The 26,603-nt window shown below is 41.8% G+C and overlaps 1 protein-coding gene across 4 annotated transcripts in view; it reads right to left on the bottom strand.

Annotated features, from left to right (window-relative positions):
* Positions 1-7,788: 7,788 nt before the first annotated feature.
* The window catches only part of MID1 (midline 1), a 534,071-nt gene continuing 515,256 nt past the window's right edge, over positions 7,789-26,603 (bottom strand). For all 4 annotated transcript variants that reach the window (XM_016211632.2, XM_016211633.2, XM_016211631.2 and 1 more), the window contains 4 exons: positions 26,027-26,170; positions 18,681-18,842; positions 17,357-17,564; positions 7,789-11,756 (listed from right to left, as the gene is read on the bottom strand). In XM_016211632.2, coding sequence (XP_016067118.1) covers positions 11,408-11,756; positions 17,357-17,564; positions 18,681-18,842; positions 26,027-26,170 — 863 coding nt within the window. In that variant the 3' untranslated portion in view covers positions 7,789-11,407. The remainder of the gene's footprint in view (positions 11,757-17,356; positions 17,565-18,680; positions 18,843-26,026; positions 26,171-26,603) is intronic.

Genomic DNA, 26,603 nt, shown 5'->3' with positions numbered 1-26,603 from the left:
TTGCAGAAGCAGAATTCCCAAATTCCCAGCCAAAGAACATAATCCTGAAGTGGAAAAACAAATGAAATTCATACAAACGGAACCCAACAATTCCCTTTCCTCTTTGGAAAGGAAACGGTTGGGAGATAGCTGTGGACAAACACTATACAGGGGCCACGCTCCTCCTCCTCATGGCAGAAGCCCAAAGAGACTCTGCTGAGGGTTAATGAGGTCAGAAGGTGCAGCCCGTCCAAAGGCCCCTCTGATTGGCGGCACCCTCCACGGGGCTCCCTCCGCCATCATGACAGATTTCCTTTGGTTCTTAATTTTTGTTTAGCTTCTGGTTCTTTGAGCTAGTGAAGCAATCGGATTTCTTAACCAGAATTAAATTGTTAAGTCCCTATTGCACGAGGGAGGAAACATTCTCAAGTAATTTTCATTCAGATGAAATGGGGATAAACTGCTCTTGAAATAGAAGGAAAGAATTAAAATAGTAACTCTATTCCCAGGTATGTTTTTCTCCCGTAGGAAACAGTGGTTTAAAGTTTATGGAGCAGGTTAATGAGTTGGAGAACCTTGCCTTTTGGCCCATGTCCTAAAATAAGACTTTTAAACACACTTCAAAAATATACAACACTTCTCATTAATGGTGAATAAAGAATTGGGTCTTGAATAGGCAGAATGATTCATATGTAATACGTAGCAGAAACGGGGTTTTTCAGAAATGAAAAATTTCATTGATTAAATGATTCCTGGAATACCATATGCATTTATTTTGCTTTCCTTTTTCCCTTTATGTTCTTTGATATTTTTCAAAATTTTCTTCAATAAATATACATTACTGGGGTGGAGAAAACAGACTAAATTTGAGAGTTGAAAAATTGATGTGATTTAAAGAGGACCTTTCAAGAAGTAGAGTTGCCTTCAAAAAGCTGTAGGAAAGGAAAATAAACAATTTTTGGCTTTGCTTGAAGGTCATGGGATGGATTGCAGGACTTCTAAACTTGTTCTTTTATTCTAATTCTGTTTCTTTTTTATGGCTCCAAAGCAGAGCCTGTTCTCTTTTCTGCTATTAAGTTAATGCGAATGTATGTAACTCGAAAAGCTGAGCATCTATTGCCTTGTCACAGTTGCTTATTTTCTTTTGTGGCCAGTTTCACTCACCTGCGTCTCTTGGACCGTCTGAGCCGGCACCTCGCTGCTTTTTGTTCCGCATGAGCCGCTGCGCGCCGGGGCGCTGCTGGCCTCTGCGTTATATGGCAACAAATGAGAGTTGCTTAGGCTTACTGTTGTGTAAATATTTTAGATCTTGGAACAAATTTGAGTTGACTAATACGTAAATCTGACATCGATATTCTCCTCCCCTTCCTCCTCCTCTTTTTCCCCTTCCATTTTCTTTCCTTCCTCCATCTCCCCTTTGTTCTCTCCTTTTGCTCGCTCTCTGTCCCCTCCTTCCTTTCTCTCTTCCTTCCCTTTCTTCCTACTTGTAGTAAATGTCCACTGAAGACATTAAACTAAGGGCTATGTTAGGCACCAGAGACATTAAAAAGTAATAAGCACAATCCCTACCTTCAGGGTGTGTAAGTTCTAATGGAAAAAAGTCCCTCAGGGGAAGGCAAAAATGGGTTTGTTCTTCTGAACCGTGTAAAGGAGGAAGAAAGAAAAGATACAATAGCTATACTTGGGGCTACTGTATTCTTTCAAAAAGCAAGCTTCCCATGTTTTATGTAGAATATGTTTCCAGCGGTTAGCAAACAAACAAGCAAATATACTACTATTCTCTTGTTAGCCTTGGGAAGACAAGAGTAATTTCTTGACAGCAGAGCAATCATATGGTCATCACCAGAAGTAGTGTCTTGCCTTGAGGTCTAATTTGGAAGATGAGGGTGCCAGTATTTCCTGTGCTGCAAGAAAGTCCAGAAATAATCCATTTTTGCAGTGCAAAAAATAGTTTGAGAGCTTAAGTAAATTCCTTTTAGGTATTTTTAAAAACACACATTGTAACCTCAATCTCTTAGTTTTTTGCAGGAATAATAATTTGTATAATATTGTTAGCAAGTATACTAATATTTCTCTACCTGAATTCCTGGTATACCTAGAGTCAGATCTCTTGGGTATTTGCTCATTGGCAGCTTCCAGATCCAGGGAGAAGCTGGAGGTGTTAATTCTTCCCACATCCCTCCCTCCCTGCCTCCCTCCCTCCCTGCCTCCCTCCCTCCCTCCCTCCCGACTTTACTGACAGCACCCTGGGCACACCAGGAACGTTGAACGAATGAGCTGGACAATGGCTGTATTATCAACAGACACCCCACAAGTGACTTAGTTGCCTGGGAGCAGAGAGGAAGGGTTAGAAAACTGGTAGGAAGGTGACATGAGAAGATTCTGTGGATAGAAGGAATGTTATAATGATAGAACATTGATGTAACATTATAATCTTCTAATGATAGAACATTCATATTATAATTAAAGTGTTCATCTAGGCCATTGGTTCTCAAACAGGAGTGATTGTGCCCCCAGGGAACATCTGACACTGTCTGGAGACATATTTTGTTGTCATAATTGGGAGGGGGATGCGCTACTGGTATTGTGTACACACCAGGGATGCGCTAGATGATACAGTGCGCCGGACAGCCCCCGTCCCAACAAGGAATTATCCAGCCCCAAGTGTCCGCAGTGCCAAGGTGGAGAAGCTCAGTTTTACAGAGGGACAGCAAGGGCACAGAATGAAGAACAGTAAAAACAGGGCATCAGAGCAGTTTGTCCACAGAACAAGTGAAGTGAGGGGGAAAAAAGCACTTATGGAAAATACACTCAACAGACACTACCTTCCCTGTCCTGTGTGTCCATGAGGGTAGAAGATTATACTTGGCAATCTCCTTAGATCCAAAATACATAAGCAAACAAAGTTTGTAATATCCTGCCTAAATTGAAAATGAAAACTTGACACCCAGACGGTAATTAGCAAGAATGAACAACTTCCTCATTTTTACCCAATTCACTGGGGCATTTTCACACTCAGTCATCTCATTTCCTTCCAGGGCTGTGAAGGTGTCATGATTTCAATCTCCCTGCAGCAGAATGTTTCTGCAGCCCGGAGCGTGGCCATTCCACTTTGGTGATGTTTCTGACGGCTGTGTCTGACAGCATCAAGGAAAATTGTTCACATTTGTGTCTCGGATGTTATCATGAGCTGTGCTGATTTTCCTGCAGTCAGAGCTGTCCCTGAGGGCTTCCTGGTTTTCAGGGCAAAAACCTCAGGAAGAATGAGCTGCCTTTGAAATGTGCAGGCACTCTCTGGAGTCCTGAAAACAGGAGCCCAGAGTGCTGCTTCTGCATTGGTCCACGAGAGCCTCTCTGGCCGGGTTCCCTGCAGGGAGTGGGAGGCCTGTGCGGTGTCCTCCATGCTTAGGATGTTTCCCATGTGGTTATATGTGAGGACAATTGCTCTCTAACCCTCTGCTCAACAAATGTTAGCATTGCTTGAACAATTCCACCAAGAAAAGATTGATTGACTTGGGAATTTAAAAATACATGTATTTCAGGGCCTAGAAACTGAGCTCAGGAGGGAGCAGGCGGCCTTGTGTTTTTGGCACCAAATCCTGCAGCATCGCTTAATGAGAACTGCCTGTCCGGCAGGATCAAGGGCTTGGGCTCTGCAGGCTAGCTGGCCCCTGTGAACTCCAAGGTTGAGGGTTCACGCCCTGGCACTTCTGCTTTTAGTCAATCATTTGAAAGTTTCACACACACACCCCAACAGCAACCTTCTCCATTTCAGGATGTCCTGAATGCCAGGTCTGGAATGCGGGGAGGGAGCAAGAGGCAACCAATAACAGATGCTGCCATGTGGACACCTCCCCTCCTTTCTCTGTGTGGACCAATTCCTCAGGGGCCAAAGGTCAGGAGCCTTGATTGGACGCATAGTTCTCTACTGACAGCTGGACGCTCATTCTTGTCTGTGTCTCTTGCTGCTTCTGAACCTGGCCTCACCAAGCTGGTTTCACCCCAAGGCTTGACATGGGAATTTAAACCAAGGCTATTTATCTCTGTCACCATGTTCAGTAACCTATTTATTGGGTACTGACAAGAGACTCCAAAAAGCATTAAGTAGGCTCAACCAAAAGTCTGCATAGCCAACTCCATTAAGATAGGCCTGCTCCAAATTTTCTAACTCCAGACTCTTTTCTTCAACTGACCCTGTCATTGTTCTCACTCTCATTCTTTTGGGGGTGAAAGCAAATGGAAACAGGAGGGAATTATGCTTTATTTATTAAGTGAATTGACTCCCAGGCAATGCTCATTGTTTGGATGTCTACTTAGTCTGCTGTTAATACAGCTACTCCAGCTTTCTTTTGACTAGTGTTTGCATGCTGTATCATTAGTCATCCTGTTACTTTTAATCTATCGATATCTTTATTATTTAAAGTGAGTTTCTTGTAGGTTAAATATAGTGTAGGATAGACGAGCCTGGAGTTGTTCTTGAGTCAGTAGATCTTTGGGAAACATGGGTGTGACCACTTTGTTTTAAAGGGGCTGTAAGGCAACAGAGCTGGGAACATGGGAACAGACTCTGAAGTAATGAAGGAAACAGATAATTCAACCCACACAAAGAAGTATGGCAGCAGCGCCTAGCTGACGACTTAAGGTCAAGTTGAGCAAGCAGGCAACATAGGCATGGGGTGAAATTCCAAGCGGAGAGCTGCTGCTGACTATGAAGTTCAGAGTATGTGCTGCAGATCATGTCAGAGGGAGTTCAGGGACAGAGAGCCCAGCTACAGAGAAGAAATGAGAAAGGCTGGGACTCTGTGATACTGTCATGAAGAATAGGGAGTCTGGTTTCTGGAAAATTGGGTGGAACTATCAAGGAGGTGGGACACCAAGGTTAGAGGGGAACTTCTCCAAGACCAAAGTTAACAGTGATGTCCTAGAGCCCATTTTATTTGCACCTGGATTATATAGGATGTGGGATGAAGTGAACCAGCAAGTGACAATTATGTAAGTGCAACTCCAGTTAGCTGGTTATGTCAGCTGTAGACTTGGAGGTTGTGTGGAGATGTGGAGAGGAGTAAATCAGTTAAAGAGATATTTAACACATTGTTTGCGGGTAGTTTTCATCGCGCGCTCTACTACCAGTCAACGTAAAACGTATAAATATGTTTCCCGCATACAATGTGTTAAGAGAGAAAATCAACAGAACTGTCCTGGCCGGCGTGGCTCAGTTAGTTGAACGTTATGGGCTTGATCCCCCGCGGGGGGTGTGCAGGGGCAGCCAATCAATGTGACCCTTTCACATCAATGTTTTTCTCTCTCTCCCCTTCTCCCTTCTTCTCGCTCTAAATCAATAATGAAAACATAATAAAAAAATCAACAGACTTGGTGATCAATTGTGCATGTTAGGTGAGGAAGACATGAAACATGAACTTCTGTTTTTTGACTCATGAAACTGGTTGGATAGGGCAAGGTTCTGGGGAGAGATCATTAGTGCATTTTGGACATGTCAAATTTGAGGTGTGCTTTAGGCATCCTAAAGAGGTCAGTATATGAGGCTGAGCTCAGCAGAGAAATTAGATGTAGAGATTTAAATTTGGGGACATTTGCACAAAATGGTGAAGGAGGAGGTGGTATAGATGTCATTGCCTAAGAAGAGATTAGGAAAGAACAGAAGTGGTCAACATCCCAAAAGCTGCTGTATGTCAAAATGAGGCCAAACACCAATGGGAATATGTACTGATGTGGACACTATTTTTCACATCCGTGAGCACTATTTGAGTGAAAACACCGAATGCCTGATGGAGTGTGGGGAGGTATGGAGGTATAATGAGAGGTGAGGAAATAGAAGCGGAACATGTGAACAACCCTTCGAGAAACTTGACAGAAAAGAGGAGGTGAGAGAGGGCAGGTGCTGAAGGGAGAATAAGATTAGGGAAGGTGTAAGATAAACTTTATCTGAAATACTTTGCTGAATCTGAACAGCTTTGAATGAATATAATAAAAAATTGAACTTTGAGAATAGACCATGCAAAAAAACCAATGTTCATTAAATCTTTTTTATGTGTCTCTCCTTAATTGGTAATTGGTTTTCAGCCATGACATATTTGCTTGTTAATTACTATACTTCCTACTTAATCACACTTTTATAATTCTCTTTGAATGTGGCTGAAAAAGATCCAAAGGGAGACCTGAATTCCTTTCCATAAATCGCCCATATTAAGACAGGACAACTACTTTCTTGAATGTGCATCGCACAGTAAGAATGATCCTCACGGGAAAAGGATTTGGCAAGTTCCACGTGTCTCCCTTTTTCTGCTCCCACTATAATCACAAGTAATATGTTCTTCAACATATTTTATTTCTATATTTTTAAAAATAATTTTTAAGAGGGTAGGCTACTCTCTGGAGTGTATGACATGCCCTTCTAGTTGACTTTAAAAGGTGATTAATTACAGCAGTGCCTGTTCAGTTTCAAAGTTCAAATGAAATGTACTTCAGAACTCTTAGAGAGGGAGTATATTTTACATACCTGTCACTTGTGAGAAGGGCTGATTCAAGTCAAAATTCTGAAGGAGGTGAAGCTAATCATTAGAACTGGCACACCCTATTCTGTTGAATGAAAGAATCTTCTAATAGCCCTTAGTGGCCCTGTCTTAAGTGCTCTAATTCTCCATGAGTTCTGTGATTTCAGAATTGATGCGATTCAAAGTAGGGAAGGACTTGAGAGCTCACTGAGGCCCCGAGCCAGGAGGGGCCGTGGCTGAGCCGTGAGTGAGGAGACCGGTGGGCACGCCCCGAGGGCGGCATCCGCTACAGCGGGAGCTGAAGGGCAGCATAAGCTGACCGCAGCCCCGCGCCGTTTGTCAGGTTTCATTGGGACACAGCCTCGCCCGTGCAGTTACACGTCCTCTACGGCAGCTTTCACTCTGCAGCTGCAGCAATGAGTAGTTGCCACATCTGACCTGTGACTATAGCCTTGGCTGCCAACCCTGGCTGCACTTTAGAATCAGTTTTTAAAAAAAGTACAGGATGCTGGGCCATACTCTAGATTCATCCCCAATCTTTCAGGATGGGATCCAGGAATCAGCATTTGTTAAAAGGGTGGTTTAAATGCTCAGGCAGGTCAAGAATCGCTGCATTACATCATGCTGCTTCTAAAGCAAATTACCTTGAAAACACATTCAGCACTTCACAAATTTGCACTAGTATCAGAATCCCCTGGGGGGCTTGTTAGAACTCTGCTTGCCCCTGGGGTCCTGCCCCCCCCCCCCCCCGAGATTCTGATGAGCAGGGCTGCAGAGCTAGCTTTTCCAACAAGCGCGCAGGCGGTGCTGATGCCGCAGAGCGTGACCCACTGCGCAGCGCCGGCTCAGATCGAGGGGCCTGCGTTTCTAATGAGAGAAAGTCAAGGCCTGTGAGCCAGAGGATGGCACTGAGGATAGATTTATGGACCAACTGATGGGCTTGTTCCAGACCGCACTGTACCGACCGACCGACCCTCCCTCTCCTGCTCAAATCATCCTTGCCCTCCCCTCCTCCATCCAACCTGTAAGACTCAAAAGCGAGCCATTCTTGTTCCAGGTCTCCATTCCCATATAGGTTCTCTTTTATTGTGTTTTTAAAATCCCTGGGTGCTATTTTGAAGTCTTTTACTGAAGGGAGTTGGGATGGTAGACGCGAGCAAATTTCAGGCATAAAGGAAAATGAATTATATGTTGCAAAGTAGTACAAAAAGAACAGAAGAAGTTGGATAGATATTTGCGGAAATTGTGGATGTAAAAACACAAAATAAAGGGCAACAGAGACAGGCAGAGACAGAAGGCCTTGGAACCACAAAAATGACTTTATTTTAAACCAGAAAGCAACAGCAATGATGAGATTAGTCTGGGCTGAGTGAGGGCTTGGCAGTGTGACTCGAGTACCAGGAACTGAGTTTGTCCAGGTGAAAGGAGCAGCCTAGAGAGCCCACTTTCCATCTACAAACTCAGTAAATCACAACTGGATCTTCATGACACTAATCAGTGGATTCCCATTTACATTGGCTTGGATTGCTTTTCAGATCTCAGATTTTGTGAGGATTTTGCAAATATTTTTGAAAGTGAAGGAGCCACTGACTGCAATGAAGATTTTGGTGTCCTCTTTTCTTCTCTCTTTGATATATCAGGCATTGAATTAGTTATAGAAAAAGTACAAAATATTTGCGAGAGTTTTGCTTTAAAAAAAATCCCCAAAGAGCAAGAGTTTCTCATGTGTGGCACTACTCCTATTTTCACCAGACAATTCTTTGTGGTGGGGCTGTGCTGTGCCTTGCAGGATGTTGAAGAGCATCCCTGGTCTGTACTCAGTAGATGCCAGTAGCACTCTCTCCCAAGTTCGAACAACCAAAAATCACTCCAGACACTGGCAAATGGCCCCCTCGTTGAGAAGCACTGTTTTAAAAACAACCTCCGCCCCCCACTATTGTCTTTGTATTCTTTTTTAACATTTTATAAGGGTAGATCGGATAGATCATCAACTTCCCAACACCAAAAGCACGTGTAAGTGAGCATATATGCGTGTCTCTGCAAGCAATGCACATGTGCCTGGAGCCAAAGTGGGATTCCACGTTCACTGGAGGGTGCCAGTTCGGTTCCTCAGGAAGGTTAGGGTCACTATATCAGTACCATAATAAAATGGCGGCTTGTCATCTGCCCTTTTCCTCTTCTCCAGCAGAAACCATCATAAATATTTGCAGTCAGTTTTTGAAGTCATTTTCTTTTAAAGCTGGAAAGAAAATCTTCTGGGCCCATTCTCATCTTAATCCATTGAGATTCCTACTTGAATTACATGGCCAGCCATTTTGACGTTGGATGCAGGTTTCTTCATTTGTATACACCAAGAAGAGAGGTGCCGCGTCTCTGCGTTTTGTTATGAGGCCTGGCTGTGTAATTTGTGAGGCTCAGTGCAAAATGAAAACGCAGGCTCTTTGTTCAACAAGTAGTAAGAATCTCAGGATGGTGACAGCACTGTTCACGTAAGCATGATGCTGGACCTGGCAATCTTGGCTGGCACTGCATCAGTTTTGTTGCATTAATTTAATTGGCACTGCCACCTCTTTCTCCCCCGAATTACAATGCTTCTTGTGAAGTAAGGACCTCAAAAACAAAACACCATGACCCCAATCCATTTAAAGAATTGTACTGCAGCAAGTGTATATAGCATATATTTTTTGACTTTCAAAAAAATCCACACGGCAATCTTTTCTACATCATTACAGTAATGAAAGTAAACAATGTGGACTTTCACCATATACATATTTTCTTGTAAATATGACAACATGGACATAATAACTGCTACTAGCCACAATGTTTTTAAGTTAGCAAGGAGTGAGACTTCCACAACAAAATTATAACATCCCTTGTCCTTATAAAAATAGTCAAAACATAACCTAAACAGCTTGCAGTGAAAATTTGAGTAGCAACTGCTTTATATTGAAAAACATTATATTCATGGAAATATTGTTCTTCTGGTAAATGCTTTATATTAACATCATAAGGCAAACTGTAGCATTTATTGGTACCTGGAGACCAAGAGTTTTAGACCCTTTTATTTAACACCTGTTAATGTACAAAGTGCATTAAAATATCTGTTATCCAGCCACTAAAAACAGCATGTAAAAATTACTAAGACAACACTTTCAGTTTCTTCTGGGAAGGCAAATATACATTGTTCTTATATTGTAAGAAAATCCTATTAAGTTTCCAGAGAATGATTCATTTTTTTTCCCGTTGAGGTGCCCATCTTTTAGATGTGAAATTATCCTAAGTAGCTATCAAAATATTCATCTGGGTATAAATAATATAGTAAATATATAGACTCTATCTGTTAAGAAAAAGAGAGTATCTGCCAGTGAAGAGGGCAGAAGCACTGGGAAGCCGCCGCGATAGCCCAGACTCAAAATCACATAATGTGATGCTGCTACAGTGGGTCTGTGAACCGAGTGCAAGGGAACAATGGGCTGATTTGGTTAAAAACAATCACCATAAACAAGGCCTAAATCCACCAGTCCATTCAGTCCAAGTGGCTGATCCAGTAGCCCAGATAAAGGTTTTAGCGAATGAAATGATTCATAGGTGTCACGCCCTTCGTCAAGGTGAACCAATGCCAGGTTCCAGGTCCGAGGACTGCCCGAGAAAGCCTTACTTCATGGGCCGTTCCAACGTGTCAGACCAGCATGCCAAGGGTCCCACTCGATATTCTATTAGCAGGTGCCAGTGTGGGAATAGCAAATTTGTGTTTTTTTAGTCTTACAACTCTATGGTAAACTATACTAGAATATACAGGGGGACTTCTACAACTTTCAAGATGTGTTTAATAAAGGTCAGTTTGTAATAACTTTTGGGGCACGTATACTAGTGAATAGTCATTTATGCAACGTCCCTTGTCATTATCAACTCATTAAGTGTTTTGGGGGTGACTTATATTTGGACACGGTAGTGGCAGTTGGGGCCACGTGTTGATGTCCTGGACAGCAAAGTCAATGCCCAGTGGTGCTGCCATTTGTGACAGAAAATGTTTAGTGTCTTAGTTCTGGTGACAAAAGAAAAATGAGTTGGGGGGGGTGGGGAGTAGGACAGCTATTAAATGTAGTGAAGGAATTTCACAGGCCTAAAGAAACTATTAAGAGGAAGAATGAAATAGGTTTCTATCATGAAATAGAATCCTACTTCTGATAAAACACAAATCAGCTTGAATTTCTGAATAATCAATAGGATTCAAAGTGACTATTTTCAGTTGTAATCTCATTCTTAATGTTCTCCCTGAATCCTTAATCCTGGAAAAAGCTGGGCAAAATATGGCCAAATGTCTCAGAACCTTTCTTTCCAACATTATCCTACCAGCCATCAGCCACGGCAGGTTCCATGCGCCAAGGCCAATTCTTTACTCTCTTTTTCGTTCTCCATTGTAGTTGACCTAATAAAAGCTTCCAACATCACAGTTAAAACACCTCGAGATAAGGCAGAGTAAGAAATCCCATTTACTTCCTTACTAGGTTCAAAACTATGTTTCATTTTAAAAGTAGTTGCATATTCTGTTATGCACTGTTGTAGACTGTGATGAAATAAAGGTTGTAAAGAGCTTTTGGCCTCTTAATGTGCAAAACCAAATTAATTCCTAAAAGAGTTGTAATCCCAGTTATGTTTCTTTCATAAATAATCTATAAACTTTCCTGTAAATACAAAAAAAATTTCAAAGAAAGTATTAAAGACTGTACTTAATACAAAACACAGTAAAAGGGGGACGGGGCAGGGAATCGCCCACTTGGAGACCTATCTTAGTTGATTTCTGGATACTTTTTGGTGAGATCTGACCACTCTGCAAGCCCGTGCTTTCTCTGCCCCCTAAAGGGTGGCCACGAGCCTTCCTATTCACCAGAAATCCCCGCCACGTGGCCAGGCGCTCAGGGCAGCTGCTCGGTGCAGTCCAGGTGGTCTGGGATGGGAAGCCCAGTGATAATGGTCATGCATTTGTTCCACACGGTGAAGGTGGGGCACACAGGCTGCGAGAATGAGACATCAAAGGTGTAGAGGTGGATGGAGTTCAAAGCATCGTAGAACGCGATGGAGCCGTTGTCATAGTCCAGCAGGATGCCGACGCGCCGGAGGTGGGGGGCTGGCTCGATGGGGATCTCCTTGCTGTTGTGTCTCACCACCCAGTTATTGTGGCAGCGGCACAGTGCCCAGGAAGCAGAGTTCTTCCCAATCCACTCGTGCTTTGGGGCCGATTTGTACGCAAGGCCAATGGCATACCTGCAGAAATGAGACAGCAAGAGCTAAACCGTGAGCACGTGGCATGTGTACGTGAAACCCTCTCTGGTCCTCAGGGGTCATGAGAACTCGCTTCTCTGTTGTCCCTGCTCATGTCCTTCAGGAAAAGCTTGGCAAGAGCCCTGACACACACGTTCATCATCTTCCCTCCCAACCACACAGCGGGCAGAAAGGGGCCATCGCATGGACCCGCATGCCTCTTTCCAGTTCAGACATTATGAGAGAACCTGAACTCTGTGCTTTGCTGCCTTTGTTTTTTTTACCCTCACGATGACCCACACAATGAATTCTCTAGACCAGCACCGTCCAATAGAACTGTCTGCCATGATGGAAATGTTCTTCTCTCTTCAGTATGGTAGCCAGGAGCCACATGTGGCTACTGAGCACTGGAACTGTGACTGTTCAGAGTGAGAAACTGAACTTTAAATGTATTGCATTGTATTTATTATTTACTTTGTTCAAAATATTACAGATGTCCCCTTTCCTCCCCAATGACCCATTCCACCCTGCCCCATGTATTGCATTTTAACTCAGTGAAATTATTTAAATGGCTGCACATGGCCCATGTCTACATGAACAGTACCATCCTAGACTTCTCCTTTTGACCACTGAATTTTTCAACTGATGCCATGTCTGCCATTTTCTACAACTTGAGGTGCGCTTTGCGGAAGGCCAGCATGGAGAATGATTTTCATTTATGGGGGATTAGTTCCTTGTCACCACTCAGCCTCAGTTTTCTCATCTATAAAACAGAGATAATGACAGTTTCCATCTCTGAGGGTTATTTTGAGGAGTAAAGGCAAAAATACATGTAAAATCCTGGACACGAGGCCTGGTATGGAACAGTCAGTAACTTATTATTTTTTCCCAATGACACATTACTAATAAATAACAGTTCAGAATTTATTTATTTTTAAGTTTATCTTTATTGTTGAGAATATTACAGATGTCCCCTTTTTATCCCCATGATCCCCTCCACCCCACATCCATCCCACCCCCGGGCTTTCCCCATACCAATGTCTGTGCCCATGGGTTATGGTTACAAACATATAACTCCTTTGATTAATCTCTCCCCGCCTTCCCTCTGAGATCCCTCAGTCTGTTCCATGCTTTTATGTCTCTGGATCCACTTTGTTCATCAGTTTATTTTGTTTATTAGATTCCACATATGAGTGAGGTCATGTGGTACTTGTCTTTCTCTGCCTGGCTTATTTCATTTAGCATAATACTCTCTAGGTCCCTCCACATGCTGCGCCAAAGGCTAAAAGATCCTTCCTCTTTACAGCTGTATAGTATTCCATGGTGTAAATGTGCCTCAGCTTTTTTACCCACTCATCCACTGATGGGTACTTGGGTATGGAACATTCAGTAGCTGTTGTTTTATTATTTTTGCCCAGTGACACATTAGTAATAAATAACAGTTCAGAATTTAAACCTAGGAGGACTCAAAAGGCCACAAACTGAAACGACATTCTCTAATGCCTTCTCTCACCAGAAATTGTGTAATTTCATCATTACCAAGAGCCCTTCTGCTTGTATTTCCTACTACACTTTTAAGAATTCTGAATGTCTTTGAGCAGATGTATATCCTGGTTATTCTAAATGTTATCTCACTGCTCAAAAAAAAAAAAAAAAAGTTAAGCTTTCTACAATGACCTAAGCTTCTTAATCTCTTTTTACCCTATTGAGGTATGGTTCCGTAATATTTGTAGTATTTCAGTTATGAAAATAAGCAAAACCCATCATTGTAACAAAGAGTGAATGATTCAAAGTTCAACTTTTAATATATTATAGCACAAACTAGTCTAATTAGATATTGATATATGGTACCATACCCAATGCAGAAAGAAAAACTTCATTGGTCTTTGATAAAATGACAGTCTTTTAAAATTCATGTGTTGGGCTTAAGGTACAATCACTTTAAGAGTGGTACGTTTAAAAATGAATGTAACACACCATCGTTGAATTGGAAAAGAGAATGGAATCGATAATCCATTAAGCCCAGTGTGCCAACCTGTCTGCCATCAATTCAGCCTCTCATAAATCCTACCCTACAGGCACAGGGAGATTCCTAGGGCTGTATTTCCCAAAATCCTCTTTCCAGTAGGAGTGTGGGTCAGGGCCTGCCATCGTGACTACCTTGCAAAAGATTCAGAAGTTCTAAGAGGAGGGGAAACACTCTTTTCCGGACAGCAGACAGCAGGGGCAAGATTTACAGAAGCTTCTGGGCGAGCTCCTGGGCACACTTGCCTCTGGGATGCGGGTAGCCTTCCGGCACCCATAGCATGTCGGGGCTTCATGGACTGGATCAGCAGGCTCCCTGACTTGTGCCCCCAGCCCTTGCCGGGCTCCAGTAAGCATCTGGTTCCGTTCCTCCCTGGAAAACCTAAGGTGACTTCTGTTTCTGTGTTGAACCCTAACCGAAACACTTTGGGAAGATTTTTGTTTTGCAATTTTTTTGTATTTTCCCCATAGACGTTCTCTATGCCCTGGTAGACACCGCTGCCATTTTTCAGATAATTTGGAACTTTGACGTTTATTTCTCATTTGAACCCTAACTGAACCCCCTAGGAAGTAGCTGCTGCAGGTATGACTGACTCCACTCAGCAAATGGGAAACCACGGAGGTTAAAATTAGGAGCAAAATCCAGGATCTCGCCCTCTTGCCTTTTGCCTTGTGGCCCAGTCATCTTCGCGTGAACCCATGTTTACTTAACACGATTTCATCAAAATCAAGTGCACATTAGCAGCATCAGAGAATAAGAAAATAACTACGTGCGTAGTCCATTAAGCAAAGGAAAATACCATTATATTATCATTAATCTGAAAACCTATGCACATACTTCTATTGAACTTGAAAGGAGCAGGCAGAAGGTAATGTTCCATTAAGTTACACAGTGAGACTCAGAGAATTAAAAAAGTGTAAAAATTATGGTTCTCCGAGCAATGTTAACATGCCCCATTGCGTAGATCATAACATGCATGTTAATTTAAAGTCAAGTCTATATATCATGAGAAAATATATGTATCATTAGCTGTTGCAAATCAAAGTGTCATAGGAACTTGATTGTAAGGGTCACCCCTTGCTTGCTAAAACCTCCCAGGAAATGTTCAACTATGTTTTACATGAGAATTTTCTGAAATTGACACAATCAGGTTTGTAAAAATCCAAAGTGTGGCAATTAATTTTAAATTTCCTCCCCTTCATGAGTTGGTTTTGACATCTGGAGGGTGTTTTCAAGGTAATGCTGATCTGTGTTTATATAACTGAAGTGGTCTGGTGGAATTTCCCGCACCATTCATCAATGGGAATGAGATCATAATGATCAGGTATCATTTATCATAAATAATTATTAATGGACTTGTAATTATTTGGACACTGGATTACATCCCAGATTAATACAGCACGTTAATTAACTAGTAATGTTTGCTCTTTTGCACCTGCAAAAATTCATTGTATTTTCCTTTGGGCTTTTATCTTGCCCCAGTGTAGCTGAAAACTGTAAATGCTAGTCTGGACCAGAGCCAAGTGGGGCAGAAGGATTCATTTTCCATCCTCTGGCAGGATGTTGGAACAGGAAAAGATTCTGAGCAAAGAGAATTGTGATGATCACAACAGAAGAAAATCTACTGGTTGGTCAAGACAGGCACCACTATTGGGAGAAATGAGACACCCAAACTTGTGACTTCACTTAAATTTCAGCCGACTTAAGCCAATACTATAAGGCACTTTGACACAATGTATTATTTGCATAAATTTGAATTGAAAGATTTTTTAATAAATGAGAAGTGTTTTAGCATCCTTATATAAAAAAATAACACTGTTATAATACTCATCATCTTCAGGTTATGCACTTTTAAGCTTTTTTCAAAGCAAGGATTAAGCCACTACTCATTAAGTATAGCACTGTAAGCCCTAAAGAGTAATTATAATGTTTAGAAAATACAGCATATTGGTTAAGAGCAGGGATCGGCAAACTACAACTCACAGGCCAGACCTGGCGCTCTGCTTATTTTTATAAATGAAGTTGTATTGGTGCACAGCCACACCCATTCGCAGACATATGGTCTATGGCTGCTTTCCCATTACAAGTAGAGTTGAATAATTGCGACAAAAATCATCTGGTCTGCAAAACCAGAAATATTGCCTCTCCAGCCCTTTACAGGCAATGTTTGTGGACCCTTGGTTAAGAGCTTGCAGTCTGATCGCAGACTTCCTAACTCTGCTACCTATGAGTTTTGTGACCTTGGGCATGTGCTTCAGGGGATACTAGGGGATAAAAGGGGATACTAGCACCTACCTTTGTAGGGTTGTTGGGATAAATGAGTCAACATTTATAACATGCTTAGGCTAGTGCCTGGCACATAGTTGTGCTAGATGAGAGCTGGTTAAATAAAAATAAAATAGCTCCCTCTTTGAGCAATAGCAAACAGGTATCTGTGAGGTAGCCGGCCAGAGTAAGATGGGCAGTGTGTGGCTGTGGAACAGGCAAGGTCAGCTTTGTGAGGATAACCTGACAAGGTAAATTACTTCCAGCCCAGACTGCACCCTTAGGCTAAAGTCCCTGGGCTAGATCTACCAGACCTTGTGAAGTGATTCCCAGCCCAGGATCACTGCTTCCCCACAGCCTTCAGCTCTCGGCCATTTGCATAAATTGGCCCAGTCTAGAATCCTAAAGTGTACAAGGCAACAGAAACTAGTTTTTCTTTTAAAATATTAGAAAGTAATGTTTTAGAGTAGATATTGGCAAACTTTTTCTATAAAGGGCCAGAGAGTCAATATTTCAGTTTTGTGGACCGTAGGATTCTGTCTTAACTGCTCAACTCGGCCGTGTGGCTCAAAGGTAGCTATAGATAAGATGGAAAAGAATGGGCGTGGCTGTGTTCCCGTAAAGCTTTATTTACAAAACCAGCTGTAGTTTGCTGACCCATGTTTTAAGGCATGGAAGAGCAGTGTTAGCATACTAGCTCTCCCCAGGGATGAAGGCTCTATCATCAGCTACAGTTCTTGCCGTAAATAAAAACTAGATAGACTTAGAACAAGTTATTTTTCTTATTGGCTGAATAGTAGGTTAGATGATTGCTTGGCAAATATTTACCCCCTCTTCTCTCCTCCATGGGAAGAATATACTTCCCTGCACCACTGCCTTTGGGCTTGGCCATGCGACTAGCCAATGTGAAGTGAGCAGACACAGTGAAGCAGAGGCTTTAAGTGCCCTTGCACAGTTGGGCTTATGCTCTTGGGCTCCTTGAGAAGGACATGACCTGGGCAGCTCACATATCCAAAGAGGATGGAGAGACACATAACAGACCTAGATCCAACCTACAGCTTAAAGCAAGGCCCAGCTGAGGTTAGTGTTGCTCAGTTGATCCACAGATATGGATGTTAATGAGTAATAATAATTATTGTTTGAAGCCACGGACTTTTGGCATGTTTGTTATGCAGCATGGCTGTAGCAACAGCTGACTGATAAAGGTTTTCTGCATATTCTTCAAGATGGACCCTAGTATGGGTTGATGCTGACAAAGTATAGAGTGAGATGCGCCTTTTTATAATTGGAGACAAGAGATATAATTGCCTACCATGTGCTTCCACTTATGACCACTTCCCAGTAATGCCGGCCGCTATCAATGAACACGTTTCCAGCTACGCCGTAGGTCCCTTGGCTGGTGAAGCGTTCGGGTGTGTGGCTCTTTTTGGATGATGACTCATCACGTTCTACTGTCAAGTTATCATGAGACACCTTTAGCTTTCGATGTGCAGTTTTGGGATCCAGTTTAAATGGCTGGCCTAGAAACAAGTTTACAAAACAAAAAGAGAAAGAGGAAAAGGACTGTTTATTCAATGTGACCAATAACATATTGTCAGAATCAGACTTTAAAAACACACTCGTGGCATTATCTCAAAGATATATTCTACAGAATTAACCTTGGTGCATGTATTTATTCATTTTTCTTACTTAATCTCCAAAAACATTTATCCGCAGAAACAGCAAGAGGAGAAATTAGCTTCATGTTTAAGAGTACGTGTCATAGACACATATATCAGGAGTGAAATAAAGTTATTTGGCTACTGAAATCAAGGATAGGATATGGGTTAAAGGAGGGTCCCCTGAAAAACAGTTATTGTTTCTGTTAACTGGCTGGCAGGCAATCCTAGAACATGGCACTATACTGACAGACTCCAGTTTGCTTTCTTGTGGGAGGCCTTACGTAAAGAAGTACCGTGTTATAGAACATACTATCGCTAGAGCAAAAAGATGTCAAGAAAAGATAAATCAAAACACATGCGGGCAGGGACACGGACAGAGATGACAGTATTGCGAGGCACATGTATAAACCAGAGCATTCTTTGTCGAGGGGCTGTCCCATCATCCCTGGCCTCAAACTACCAGATGCCAGTAGCATCCGCCTCAGCTGTGACGACCAAAAATGTCTCCAGACAATGCTAAATGTCCCACCTGGGGTGAGGGGGCAGAATGATGCCTGATTGAGAGCCACAGGCCTAGTCAGATATCTGGAGTGAAATACAGAATTCCTGAAGACTTACTGATCTGCTGATCTGCTAATCTGCTACAGAAAACGGTATCCGCCAGTTAGAGCCCTAACTGTGTGTCAGACTTACATATACACATATGTACCTTAATTCTCACAAGAACCCCTCCATGATTACTTATTTTAAAAATGAAAAGTCTGAAGCCCAGACAAGTTAATGGTCTCATTGCCCTTAAGAGTAGTCAGTTTGGGAACCCGAAGTATCTGGTGCAAAATGCACTAGTCCCCGTTGGCTCGCTACTTGCTTCTGAGGTTGTCAGCAATGCCTAAGGCAGAGGAAAGAGAAAGAAAGGGGGACAGCTCTTTCTTCTGAAGGGAGAGATGACAGCTCTGCTGAGCGTACAGCACTTACTGTTTGTCTTCAGCTTCCCGGGCTCGCTGCTGCGGCTGCCCGCCTGGTTGATGGCCTTGACGATGAAGATGTACTTCGTGCCGCTCTGCAGACCATGCACAGTGTAGTGGTTCTGCTTGATGTTGGGCACAATCATCCAGCTATCGGCCGAGTTACATAGACCTGCAAAGACAACCAGATGGGGTGCAGTTCTTTGGCACAAGCACAGGGCAACATTTGCATAATTTTAGGCTATTTGGCCCATAAGTGGAGTGTTTTGTCACCTCTTAGGGAGACAACCAATAAGCTTGAGTGCTCAGTGCTCTGCCTCTAGTAGGTCAACTTGTTATATTCTTATTGTGTGCTCCAAATGGAAAAACACTTAAAATTATACTGCAAATTCTGTTCAGTATGAATAAGAGCAGCAAAGGTGGTTCTGTCTGGCACCTGAAGCACGGACTCCTCCTCCCCGCCCTCACACCCATTCTCATTCTGATGACCATTAAATGTTCACATCTCATCAACTCGGAGACTCACAGACGGTGAGAGGGGACCTGAGTGCCGTATGAGAAGTTGACTTTACTAATGTAGATGTAGTAGACTGCATGTTTGCCTCTAATTTGTCACCATGCCCTGGATCCAGGCCTAAGTGACTTGACAGTAGCTTCCTCTAAAGAGATGGGGTATATTCCCTTCTCACATGGCTTGGGGTGCCCATGTGACTTGCTCTAACCCATAGGGTGAGGCTAAAATGCCAAGGCGCCAGCTGCAAGAGGACGCGTTACAAGGCCTTGAGGACTTCTGTTGCCCCCTCGTGCCTCTGCCATTGCCATGGGGAGGACACTCGCAGAGAGTGTGCTCATCTGGACAGGATGAGGCACAGGGAACAGCTCCATTGCCCAGCCGAGGAAGGAGGGAAGCCAGCAGAGACTGGCCAAGTCCAAGCTAATTTCTGACAGGGAGCTAAGAAAATGATCCTGGGGGTTGTGTGAGATCCAGCACTATTGTGGCCGTAATTAACCAGTCCGGGAGACGGGTTCCTAAGAGCACCCTGTAGCAGCGGCACCAGTGCAGCTCAGGGCCCAGTGCGGTCTCAGGAAAGCGTCCGCAGGGATTCCTACCAGCTGCATCCCTAGCACGCCTGGTTCCCGAGTAGAGCGGGGCTGTTGCTCTGGCTGCGTTCTGCAGGATGTGGGTTGGGGAGCAGGCTGAGAATTTATGATGCTTGGAAGAACACACAGGAAAAAGGAAGCCCGTTTTGTTTTGCAGCTGGCTGATGCTGAAAACATCTCTTTGGTACTGGGTCCAACTCTCCTCTCTCCCCTCTCTACCCATCAATCTCCACTCTAATGGAACCTTTTCCCAGCTCCCTGGTGACTGGGCTGTCATGAAGTTTCCTGACTCTGGTGAATTTCCTTCACCAGTGTTTGGTGGAGGGCCTGGCCCCTCTTCTTCCTGAGGGGCTCTAAACTCACCTCTCCGTCCTTTCTTGTCAGTGGATTTGTAAGTCAAAGGGTTAGTTCTTTCGATCTTGAGGCAACTTATACCTTACCATACTCTCAAGAAGCAGTCCCTTAATCTTTCTTTGGTCTCACCTCTTTGAGAATCTAGGGCATTGGCATTGCACTTCAAGGTATTCACACCCCGAGAAGTCTGCTTTTAAATCCTACTAAATACTTTCTCCAACTATTGAGTTAAACATTGCTCATGGTAGTCTCACAGTCGAGAAGAACATAAAAGTATTTTGTCAATTGTGAAAATTCCCCTCATATGATTTGTGTCTTGGGCACACCATATTTTCAGACATAGTTTGTAACTGACTTTGTGATTTTTCTATCACCTCTTTACATTTCCACCTGGGAACATTTTCACCAGGAGGACTGCCAGGTTTGACAAAGCCAGCATGAAGCAAGGAAAGAATGTGAGGCTCAGAGAAGAGGTTGTGTGTGTGTGTGCATGTTTGGAGATACAGCAGAGCAGCTAAGGCACCATCCACTCTTCACCCCCACCCCTTAGCTCTTTGTTTTCCTACAAATTCTTACTTGTGTAAGGCCCAGGAAAACATCCACAAATAGTTTAGTAACATGAGACTCTCCCTACCGCATATCACTTACGCTAGTTTCTCACCTTACCTTTTCCTCGAACGTGGCTGTAATAAACTTAATATTTCCGGATAGTGCCACAGCCAAATAGTAGATTTTGATCCAAGCAAAGAAGGGTCATTTTGAACTCTGGCCCCAAGAAGCCTGTAACTCACTTTAGATATTTAATAATAATGTTACAATAGCAATAAGACAAAACAACGAGCTTTTCTATTACCTACGATTTTCTATCCATACTCCTAGACCTTTGTCAAGAGCACTCAGGCCTGAATGAAAATAACAGCATTCAGTACAATCAATGACAATCCCATCAATGCCACTGCATTTACACTCTTTCTGTTTAATTGCATATGTTACAGTAAAATGACTATTGTGGTCAAAGAAAGCAAATGTAACAATGTTTCAATAAACTTTACATCACTGTACAACTCAAAGCTGGGTTTAATGTGGTAGGGGACTGTTTTCAGCAACATCATAAAGCAGATGTCTGGAATCACTGCAAACTGTAACTTGGCCTACAATCCAAAGTCTTAACCCAACAAAGAAGATGTAATGTTTCATAAACCTTTTCCAAACAAAAAAAGGGACCCTGACTATCCTGATTACTTTGAAGAGGTCACTAATTTTTTCCTTGAATATTAAAAGAACAAAATGTTTATGAAGTAGTAAAATTTCATTGGACAGCTTTACACTGGGACAACGTAGCTTCGTGAATACTAACCACTTATTACTGTTTAGGTTTACTTTTATATTATTACTATTGCCAGGGTAATAATTGAAAGGTTGATTAAAAATGCCAAGAAAGCAACACTGGCCATTTTCTTTTGGGGGCCGTAGTAAGTGGGGTATCTTGGAATACACCATTATTGCATTGCTAGTGTTGGTCTTGCGCCAACACCACTTAACTTCCTCACATGGCGCCAAGCGCCAGACATTTCTGCCTCGATGCCCCACTGTGTCAGGACTGTTGACCAGGTTTTATTCATCTCTTTATGAAACACCCACTAACCATCCTGACTGAAACTTCACTTTTTTCCAAATTCATTTTCAATCATCTTCCAGGGTATTCCAACATTCACCTTTCCCAATTCCACTTGAAGTACTAAAACAACAATGAAACTAGGAAGATAATTAGTCCATAATGAGACTTAATTGAGTTTTTCAACTTTGTACATTTTGTTTCTCATTCACAACGGGTCAGGAGCATTTCCCTACATAATGCTGCTCATTACACGATCCTAATTACATTGGGGATTTCATAGCCTTGTATAACAACTGTCATCTTGTCATAAAACATTATATATAAAACATTATGCAACTGGACACCCTTTGGAGAGGCCACACACCAGCTTCTAACTTCCTTTGTCTAACAGATTGGACAGAAATGAACATTTTTTTCTTTCTTCTCTATAAAAACGGTATATGTTTAATAACTTTCATGAATGTTTTCAAACTGACTAAAATAAATACAGATAGCTTCTTTGCCATTAAATCTTGAAGAAACAAATCTCTTGACTTTTGCTAATAATAAAAATAGGCTGCTGGGAAAAGGCACATATTTAAGATTTCAAATGATGCAGTAAAAGTAGTTTTGGGTAAGCAACATGAACAACATTGTAAAAATAAATATCTATTTGTTAATAAATTCATTAACATCTGTAATTGTGAGTCTGTTAATAAAAATGAAAAATAAAAAATTACCAATGTCATTAATTTTGCATTTGAACGTATGAATTTGATTAGTAGGATCTTTTATAAGATTAAAGAGCCCCATAGATATTATGTAATTCTCCTTCATTAAAGTCAGTCAGGGGGATTAACTAGAATTTATTATGACAAGTGAAGGAATATAAACTAGAGACAGTAGAAGATTTCCTAGTGGCATAAGAAGCTATAGCCAGTTTTTTGAGAATTATAAGATCTGCAAAGGATATTCCTCCAAATGATAGGACAGATGGTCAGATGACATTAAAGGAGGGCTTTTCACATGAAGATCATGTAAAATGCTATTATGTAGAATATAATCTTGGCAAATTACATTATTAACCTTTATCATATCACAGAAATATCAGCCTTTAAAAATGCAATAATGGGTGAGTATAGTCTGTATTTTTGCAGGAATAATAACTATGGATATCTATGTGCTACCGCTGTGCCAAACATAGAACTAAGGCCTTTACTTCTGTTCTCTCAACCATGTGAGGTTAAAACACTGCCTCTTCCTACAGAGGATGAAATAGATTCAGAGGACATTAAAACATCTGCCTAAAATTATAGAGCTAGTGAGGTTCAAATTTAGGATTCAAATCCGGGTCTCTCTCAGTCACTACAAATATGTATAGTATTAGAGAAGAAAATAATTTGAAAATTCTTGTGTTTCAGTTATCTTTTTACCTAAATTCTTTCTTTCTTACAATTGGATCCTATTGGCATCAAGACATCACTGCACTGGTTCAATGGACATTAAATAGACGAACAAATCCCGATACCAACAAGCTGATGAGGGCACCCCAGTTAGATGAGCACCTGCACTTCCACTGTTCCCATCTGTCCTGGGAGAACGCGCCTTTCTGGCATGTGCGCATTAAATAAGGCAGGTTCATAATCTTCATTAAGCCATTTGTATTTATTTTCTTGTAGTAACTGGTTTCCGGGAACAAAATACCTTCTCTGGAATCACCCAGCATAAAACCCTGAGTTCATTATGCTCAATAGTGTTACTGTTGTTGAATTTCTGCAGGTACAGCCTTTTCTCATCTATTCCATTTGTATGTCTTGTTTTTGTATTATTTTCCATGCCAACAGCATGGAAGTCAAATTAGTCACATTTAGCTGCCTGAGAGAGCTGTGTAGCAGTTGAGTTGCCCCAGTTATCAGCCTGACATGTGAGGGAGCCTAACCAACATTAGCAGGACCTCCTAGCTGACCCCGAGCTGATTCCAGATGCACAAGCAATAAACTTTGATTGTTCTAAGCTACTTAGGTTTTGTGGTTGTTGGCTCTGCAGCAAATATCAACGAATACAGGGAACATGGTAATTTGATTCAAGAAATTTAGGAGCGACATAACCATCTGTGGTGGACATGCCCTTTTGTGGCCTCCATGCTAGTCATGACATTGTATAATCCTCTCCGTGAGTGTAGGCAGGATCTGTGACCTGCTTCTAATCAACAGATATGGCAAAGGAGAAAGGTCTTATCATCTTCATCATTCCTGTGATACTACATTACATGGCAAAGGTGAAGGGAGTTTGCGGATGTAACTAAGGTCCCTAATAAACTGACTCTTAGTTAATTAAAAGGGAGATTATTCCAGGCAGGTTTGAGCTAATCAAGCAAGCTCTTTAAAGAACAGCTTTAGAGATGAGAGACATGAAGTGGCAAAGTCTCTCTCTCCCTCTCCCTCTCTCTCTGACTTTGAAGAAGCAAACTCCCATGAATTCCACAACCATAATGAAATAAATTCTGAATGCAATCTAAGGAGCTAGGAAGTAAATTCTTCTTTAATTGGACCTCCAGATGAGAATGTGGCCCAGCCAACACCTTGATATCAGCCTTATGGGCTCTAAGAAGAAGACCCAGTTAAACTGCGCCCAGAATCCTGGCCCATGGAAACTAAAATAATAAATGGGTGTTGTTTTAAGCTGCTAAGTTTTGGAAAATGTCTTACACAGCAATAGAGAACTGATGTAATTTTTCTTGGATCAAGCAAAAACAATTTCAGAGAAATATAACATTACTCTGTGGGCCAAGAGGCAACCTTTAGGTATAGCATGGTTCCAAATGTTCCTTTTTCTGGTTACATTATTTGCTCATCAGCAGATGTTGCTTCTATCAATCCTCTGTGTGTTCTCAGAGACCCTCTGTTTTTTGAGTCTGACACAATGCTTATTGATCTCAGTTCACTTTTTGCAACAAATCATCCCTCCATTTTCTATCTACTCTTCTCAGACCCTCAATGTGTCCTTTTCTGATTGTTTTGGAATTTCTGACCATCTTTTAAATTTCATTTTTTAAATGAATATTTGATACAATCTCTGGTAAGATTTTCATAAAAGCTTCCAAGGCAGGCCAGTTAAGGAGTGGAAGGGCAGAGGGTTGAGGAAAGGAAGCTGCGAAAGGGGGGATATGAGGAAGACAGGGGGAACCATTTATACTTTAGTCACTTAGAAGCGGGGTCTTTCAGTGACTCTCTTTTAACTAATCCTAAATAAAATTTCTATTTTAAGCATCACATGCCTCAGATTTACTTGTGCTAGAAAAGAACAGTGTAGTTCAGAGACAATAGGTTTATATAATAAGAGCAGGTTAAGTAGATGTGAATTTATTCAAAACATTTCTTTGTTGAAAAGTAACCTCTATTCTATTCTACTTTGACATATTCTATTTTTATTTGCTAAAGAAATTTCAAACCTCCCCTGAAAAGTCAATTCTTCTAGTCCTTTGCCATTTACTCAAGTCAATTTAGATAACTCTGTAGGTGGGGGGAGTGTTTCCTCTGTTACCATCTCTCTGGCCAGCTACTGCTGAGTGAGATCATTGAATTATCTCCGATATCAAATAGTCACGGGCCCAGTGAGAGAGGCGCCTGCCTGTGTTTCAAGTAAGGTCTGAAATTCTTCCCAGGTGGGGCCAATTACTAACATTTCAAATGATGGCCCTGTTCTCTTCTGAATGGGACCAGGTCTCCGGTATTCTTGGCTATTGATTTTATTAAATCTTTTTTTTTTTTTTTTTAAATTATGAAATAACCCTCAGAAAAGTACATAAAATTAAATGTATGCATGATGTAACTATGAAATAACCAGACTATAACCAGAAAATGCTGTTAACCCATGAACCCCTGTATAATTCTTCCCAATGGTGCCATTCCCCTCGTATATCAGAGGTAACCGTCATCCTGACTTTTATTTATAGTTTTTACACCGATGTATGCATCTCTAAACAAAACAGTTTAAGTCATGAGTGTATAAATAGAATCATACTGCATATATTCTTTTGTTTCCTGTTTCTTTCTCTTAACAATATGCTTGTAAGATTCATCCATGTAGTTTGCTAGAGATCATTAATTTTCATCAATATTTGGCCAGTTATTTTTACTAGTATATACAAATGAGTGCTATCATCTTCTTGGTTAGGAAAAACAAGCCAATAAATATTGTGCATTTTTTCTTTCCTTGTCTTCCTTTGATGTTTAAATTCAGAAATAGAGTCTATCAGAAAACAGTCACCAGGCAGAGAAACCACTATGGTGTGCGGTACTCACTGACAACATTGGCTTGTCCGGTGAATATGGTGTACTGGAGCTCATAGGAAACCACACTGAATTCATCATCGGACGTCCAGTGAACAGTGATGGTGTCGTAGGAAGCTGTGCAGAGCTCTTCTCTAATTGTGGGAGGGTTGGGAGCTGTGGGCATCAAGAAAGTTCATCAATGGAGAAGCATTCAGCTCTGGGATATATGTCAGAGAGGTTTGACAGTCAAAGCAGGCCTTTCTAAACAGGTCCATCAGGACTGTTCTCCTGGAGATGGCGACCCCAATCCAAACAACATTTGGTTGGTTTGTTATCAGTGTGATTTTTAATGGGTAGTGTGACTTCAACCTGCCAGTAGGAACTTATCTCTATTTATCCTGAAAACAAGTTTAGGAGGTTAAGCAAGTAATACTCTCTCATCCACGAAGGAAAACATGTTAAACAAAAAATAAAGATGATAAACTTTTGACATTTCATCCACATTGGGGGGATGGCAAACTTTTTGGTAAAGGGCTAGATGGTAAGTATGTTAGGCTTTGTGGGCTCTGTCTCAGCAACTTAACTCTGCCTTAGCATCATGAAAGCA

The sequence above is a fragment of the Miniopterus natalensis genome, chromosome X, assembly GCF_054644295.1.
Source record: "Miniopterus natalensis isolate mMinNat1 chromosome X, mMinNat1.hap1, whole genome shotgun sequence".
Taxonomy (NCBI): domain Eukaryota; kingdom Metazoa; phylum Chordata; class Mammalia; order Chiroptera; family Miniopteridae; genus Miniopterus; species Miniopterus natalensis.
Note: the sequence above shows the minus strand (reverse complement) of the source record. Positions and strands in the feature narration are given on the sequence as shown.